The sequence below is a fragment of the Citrus clementina genome, unplaced genomic scaffold (genome assembly GCF_000493195.1).
Source record: "Citrus clementina cultivar Clemenules unplaced genomic scaffold, Citrus_clementina_v1.0 scaffold_8, whole genome shotgun sequence".
In the NCBI taxonomy this organism is placed as follows: Eukaryota; Viridiplantae; Streptophyta; class Magnoliopsida; order Sapindales; family Rutaceae; genus Citrus; species Citrus x clementina.
Genome location: NW_006262022.1, coordinates 442,318 through 447,960, shown reverse-complemented (window position 1 = coordinate 447,960; position 5,643 = coordinate 442,318). Strand labels below are relative to the sequence as shown.

The window sequence follows — 5,643 nt, the reverse complement described above, 5'->3', positions numbered from 1 at the left end:
TTTTTAAAAAAAAAAAAAAGCCTTCCAAAAATTTTTAAAATTTTTTTTTTTTTTAAAAAAAAAAAAATTATCCGCCCAAAAAGAATAGCTTGTGAGGAAGTCAAGATAGAAACGAAAATGAGTTTGAGAAGGTGGATGCTGCATTGACACTCAAATCTGTTAACACTGTTTATTTGCAAAACCAGCTGAAAGAATTGGAGTCCAGCATCCAAGATCTTGAAGAAGGCCTTGAATCCTTGTCTAGGCGTTTGATCAAAGCTAGAGTCTCCTTTCTCAACATCCTTAACAATTAGATTACAAATTTTATTGTCATGCTTGTAAATGATTGAAATATACCTGTATCATCCTATAGAAATGAAATTATATACAAAAAACAAATTGTTTGTCTGGTATATCACCTTTCTTCCATCTCAGTATCGGTTGCTTTCACTCTTAAATATTGCTAGATGATACTTGATTATCATTTCGCCTTCTTTGAAGTAAAAATAAATGAATGCGTAGGATGAACAGGTTAAACTTAACTGTAAATTCTTCAGATTCTTTTCCCCATTAAATCATTGGTTCAAACATCTTAGAGAACCCCTTATTTTTGTTTATGGCAAATTTTATGCAATTTTAAAATAGAAATCATTGTTGTGAAGTTTCCTATTGTCGCCTACTATATGATGAAGTATTATCTATTATTGAGATCCACATGGTAGACTGACTTCCCAGGGCTTAGATATCCAAAAATGTTCTGGCTGTCTTTGTATTAGGGTGATTTCTGCAGCAATACGCGTACTAACTTCATAATAATTTGATGCATCCATGACTCGTTTGCCAGGCATTTCCTCCAAGTGAGAGGCAAGCCACGTTGGATAGCAGACCTAATCAAAATTTTATAATCTCTGCCACAATGAGCATCATGATGATGAATAGCAATGCCATTGAATTATTAATTAGCCACATGCAAATGTGGCTTATAGAATTGGATATTGCCTTTATCTGTATAGGCAGGATAAGTGTCAACGGCACTTTTTGCGTTGCAAATAATTGTCATGTTAAAATAATCAAACGATGAAAGATGGAGAAGACTCATTGATCCATGTTGGATCAGTCTTATTTAATTTACCTACAATAAGAGCGTAACAAACTAACAATTTAGTTGTCCACCTACAAGTGTGACATCTAAAGTTTTTATTAAGTAGCTTTTATTAAGCTTATTTTACTAAAACGTTGATCATGATGATCACATAGATTGTGCCATCAAATTAGGGCCATAAGGCCCTTGGTTGTAGCAATCAAGATTGTCGCCAGGCTGAATCCCAAACTTGCCACAGAAAGTGGTAAAGAACCCAATACGGTTAGCTACAAAGCTATTCCAACCTTTGCCACATTCAATTCCACCGTTGATTATATTTGTGGTTAGACCGTATCCCGGAAGCCGGCTGGCGTTTACGTCATTTGCTGATGGTTTCCATTCGTCGATAATGACTTCGTGGCACGATGGCTTTGGTGGCTGTGCAGTCATCCAGAACCAGATTGCTGACTTGAATGATAGTACTGGATCAGTGGCAAGAAGGTCTGGATTGTTCAACAAGTCCACCCCCAAGGCTTCTCCGCACCTTAAGTAATTGCAATTCCTGTACACGAACAAGTTAGTGAATAATTAATGTTGGATAGAATGTAAATGCACATTTAACAAGTTTTCAATTCAAGAGGGCAAGACTTTCTCATTCAGATCAGACAATGATATACTAATTCAAAATGTTCAGCCTACCAAGTGAGTTGAATTGGACCTCGGCCATAGTATTGCCCTGGCAAGGGACATGGACAGTAAGGATAACAGTAGTCGGACCCATGGCTAACTTGCCTAATATAGCAATATCCCCAAGCATATTCTCCACCAGGTGCATCGGGCCATCCCCCTGTAAGTTTATCAACCACAAAAATTGATTAGTAACAAATTAAAATACCGATTGGAGATTGGGTGATGCTGTTTATTTATAATTTAATACTTGCACATTACTTGTTAGTGCACCGGAAAAAGGAATCTTTAAATTTAATTAAGCTGATCAGGAATTGAAACAAACCAGTAGTTTCATGGCCAGTTTGGGCAAAAAAGGCAGCAATTTCTCTTTTACGCATGGTTTCATTTCCAGAGTTACCAAAGGCTGGAAAAGCTTTGGCTGCCTCTATAAAAGCATCATAAGTGTAGAAGCCTCTGGCATGGCATCGTTCATCATTTCTATACGGAAGCAAGTCTTCAAACATCTCCCTTGAGATGATCTTGCCCAGTTCACCGCCATCCGTCCCGTGGCCAGTATCACGTTCACCGCACACAGCGCCGCTTCCACAATTCTGTGCTGAACCTCCTTGTACAAAAGATAAAACTAGAGAGAAAATTAGTAAGGACCCAATGAGCCTCATTTTGAAAGCAAGAGTTATGATATCAATTATCCTTTACTTGGTGTGTGTCACAACTTTGGCTAGTGGGATGATATCTATAGAACATATGTGTCATGGTTTTTTGAAGGGAGGTTGCTAATTTCCCCTATTTCTTAATAGTATAAATTTATAATATTACTCTTATTTTTAATCACATTCTTATTTATGTTTATTATAAATTAAATAAATCACATGAATGAAAAAAAAAATTAAGTATTAAAAATAAGAAATATATATTTTGTTATAAAAAATTAATAATAAAATATTTTTCTTGTACTTTTTATTTTATAAATATTTTCTTATAATAAATATATAAGAAAATTATTATAAAATGATAAAAAATTATTATAAGAAAACTTGAATGATAAATAAAAAATTATTATAAAATAAATAATCAACTATTATTCTTGTACTTTTTACATTTAAGTTTAAATTTACAAAATATTTATTAGATGAAAATGTTTAGAAAATAAAAAAAGTATAGGAAAAAATTTTATTACTATTTTTTTGTTCACATCAAAACATATATTTATTGTTTTTAATACTTATTTTTAATTCAGTTTCTATTCATATAATTTATTTAATTTATAATAAATATAAATAAAAATATATTTAAAAATAGGAATATTATTGTAAATTAATGTTGTTAGGGAGTTATTGGCTATTATAAAAATATACATGGGGTAAATGATATATATTAATTACAGTAAATGTTATTTGACAATCTCCCCTTTTTGAAATACCTAAGCAAGTTTTTTTTTTTTTTCTTCAAAGGAATATGTTATTAAGGATTGTACTCCACACTGTTGAGGGTTAGGGATAATATCTCACATTGTTTGATAATAAATTATTGGGTAGGTATATAAAGGCTTAGGCAACCCTCAAGTCTTAGTTAGCATTTGAGTAAGTCCATGAACTTCTATAAAATAAAATACCTAAATAAATTATTTAAAAAAATCTCAAATTTTTTATCCTAAGTTTTCATATTCATGAGTTTATGACTCCTAACTCATAATATATTATGTATAATACATGAAAATTTAAGAAGCTAGCAATGAAAAACTTAAAAATTTTTATTGAGACTCAGAGACAATGTGCCAAACAATACATTATATTATAAATATACTCTTCATACGATATCAAAGTTAAGGTCTTGTGTCTAAACGTTTCATCTAATTTTCGTTGGATCTGTATGTCTTACGTAAGAAAGCCTATCAAGATTGTTTATCTTTTAAAACCATGACATAGACAAGCAATAATTAAGGATTTTGATGCTCTTCTTTATTTCACATCTTGTAGATCTGGCAGCGGCTGTTCTCTGCTTCTAGTCTTTATCCCAATGTACTGAGGTTGGCTTTGAGCTTGAAAAGAACTAAACAAGGGCAAGTGGGGCGATGATATTAGGCGTTTTTTTGGCTGTTTGTGCATGAATGCTTGCAGGTTGCTGGTAAATTTTTGTTGTAAAGGCAGACAGAAACAAAAGAGGATGTGACTGAAGAATAACACATGCAAAACGAGCACACCGTCATTTTCATTGCAGAATAACACATGCAAAACGAGCACATCTTCATTTTCATTGAGGCAGCAAATGCCTAGAAATTAAGGCAAACCCTAACATACATTAAGGTCTTGTTTGGTTGGAGGATTAAAAGTGGGGATTTGACTCTTTTTTTAAATTTTATCCTTGTCTCATGTTTGGTGCTATCAAGGATATTGAAATTTAGTCATCGTGGGCCTACAAACTAATCTCAATTTTGTAAAGAAAATTATCCCAAGAGAGGCTATGGGATTAGTTAGTATTGGATTATATTGATAACTCAATTAAACATAATAATTTATAAATATTAAAATTATAGTCATATGTGATAAATGTAATAAAAAATATTGATTTTAATCATGTAAATAATAAATTATACTAAAAATATTATTAATTTCAAATTAAAATAAAATTTTATTTTAATTTATTTAATTATTAATTATTTTTATAATTTCAAATGTACATTATAAATTAATTATTAAATTAATATTCAAAAAGATACTTTTTTTTTATAAAATAATAGATTATTGAATAAAAATAATAAAAATATCATATATATATTTAACAAAATAAAAATTATTTATATTATTATTTATATTTCATTAATGTCATTGAGGTTGATTTGTATTATTAATAATACAAAATTTCAGTTTATACTAATAACAATAATAATAATAATAATAACTTGTAAATTGTAATATTATAATATAAAACATGATTATTTATAGTCCAATCCAATATTGTACCAAACACAACATAATATTATATAGTTCAATATTATCCTATCCAATCTAATCTAATCCGGCATACCAAACGAGACCTAAATGTACGTTAGAGGGATCCACAAATTAAAATAACTCACGCCTCACACTCACACTCACACTCACATTCACACACTTGGTTATCGTGATGGATTTTTTCATATTAATCGATCTTTTGATGTTTGTCAAATATCATTACTGTACGCTTTATCACTTACTAGGCTGAAGATCGACTCAGAACCCGAATTGACTTTTCTTGTCCTAGCAGAGGCACCTTTCCTGGATAAACCTGCCTCAAGATTATTGGGCTTGGTTCTTGGGGCTGGGAAGCCCTCGAGCATGAACGTTATGGGCTCGCTCTAGGTCTCAGGGGAAAATCCAGTAACAACAATTAATATTGACTAAAAGGAGAAAATCACAAAATAATCGGGGTCAATGCGAAATTAAAGAAAGAGTGGGGCTATTTGAGTCCGCCAATTTTCTGTCCACACGCTCTTTCTAATGAAATATTAGATGGAACTATTGATCCCACCAAATTCCTCTCAACCCTTATTTTAACAAATGAATAAATTATTATAAATTTGAAATTTGAAATTTGAAAATATCAAGATTACCTTTCATGAATCTTTCTACAATTGCAAATTCTCACATTTTATAAACTAAAAACTCTATTTTACTATTTTTTAAATTCATTTTTGGTCTTTTCGAGTAGATCATGACCTCTATTTCATATTTTTTATATATAAGAATTTTTTCTTGATGTTCATTAACTTTTCTGTTTAGTAAAAATTAATTTCTTAATATTCATTAACTTTCATGACTCATAAAATTTTGTTGACATTCAATTTAAACTGTGGATTTTGTTTTCCCTAGTTTGTGATATCAATTATTTGTAACTAAAAGAATATATCTCAATGA

At 30.7% G+C, this 5,643-nt stretch overlaps 3 protein-coding genes across 4 annotated transcripts in view; 2 read left to right on the top strand and 1 right to left on the bottom strand.

Moving 5' to 3' along the window:
* Positions 1 to 293, top strand: part of LOC112096116 — a 1,000-nt gene extending 707 nt beyond the window's left edge. The window contains exon 2 of the mRNA XM_024179015.1: positions 132 to 293. Coding sequence (XP_024034783.1) covers positions 132 to 293 — 162 coding nt within the window. The remainder of the gene's footprint in view (positions 1 to 131) is intronic.
* The window catches only part of LOC18035318 (protein XRI1), a 26,079-nt gene that overhangs the window by 16,610 nt on the left and 3,826 nt on the right, over positions 1 to 5,643 (top strand). The window lies entirely within an intron of this gene.
* LOC18034655 (endochitinase) lies at positions 1,065 to 2,499 on the bottom strand. The gene is made up of 3 exons (XM_006422409.2): positions 2,073 to 2,499; positions 1,760 to 1,907; positions 1,065 to 1,622 (listed from the first exon to the last, which is right to left on the bottom strand). The coding sequence occupies exons 1-3, from the start codon at positions 2,407 to 2,409 to the stop codon at positions 1,229 to 1,231; spliced, it is 879 nt and encodes a 292-aa protein (XP_006422472.1). The 5' UTR covers positions 2,410 to 2,499; the 3' UTR covers positions 1,065 to 1,228.

What these genes read in the sequence shown, in the direction of transcription:
- LOC18034655 (XM_006422409.2), bottom strand. Translation starts at nt 2,409, where the DNA reads ATGAGGCTCATTGGGTCCTTACTAATTTTCTCTCTAGTTTTATCTTTT. An exon ending in AACTGGCCATGAAACTACTG is followed by an intron (nt 1,908 to 2,072) that starts GTTTGTTTCAAT and finishes ATAAACTTACAG; the next exon opens with GGGGATGGCCCGATGCACCT. An exon ending in GGTCCAATTCAACTCACTTG is followed by an intron (nt 1,623 to 1,759) that starts GTAGGCTGAACA and finishes GTTCGTGTACAG; the next exon opens with GAATTGCAATTACTTAAGGT.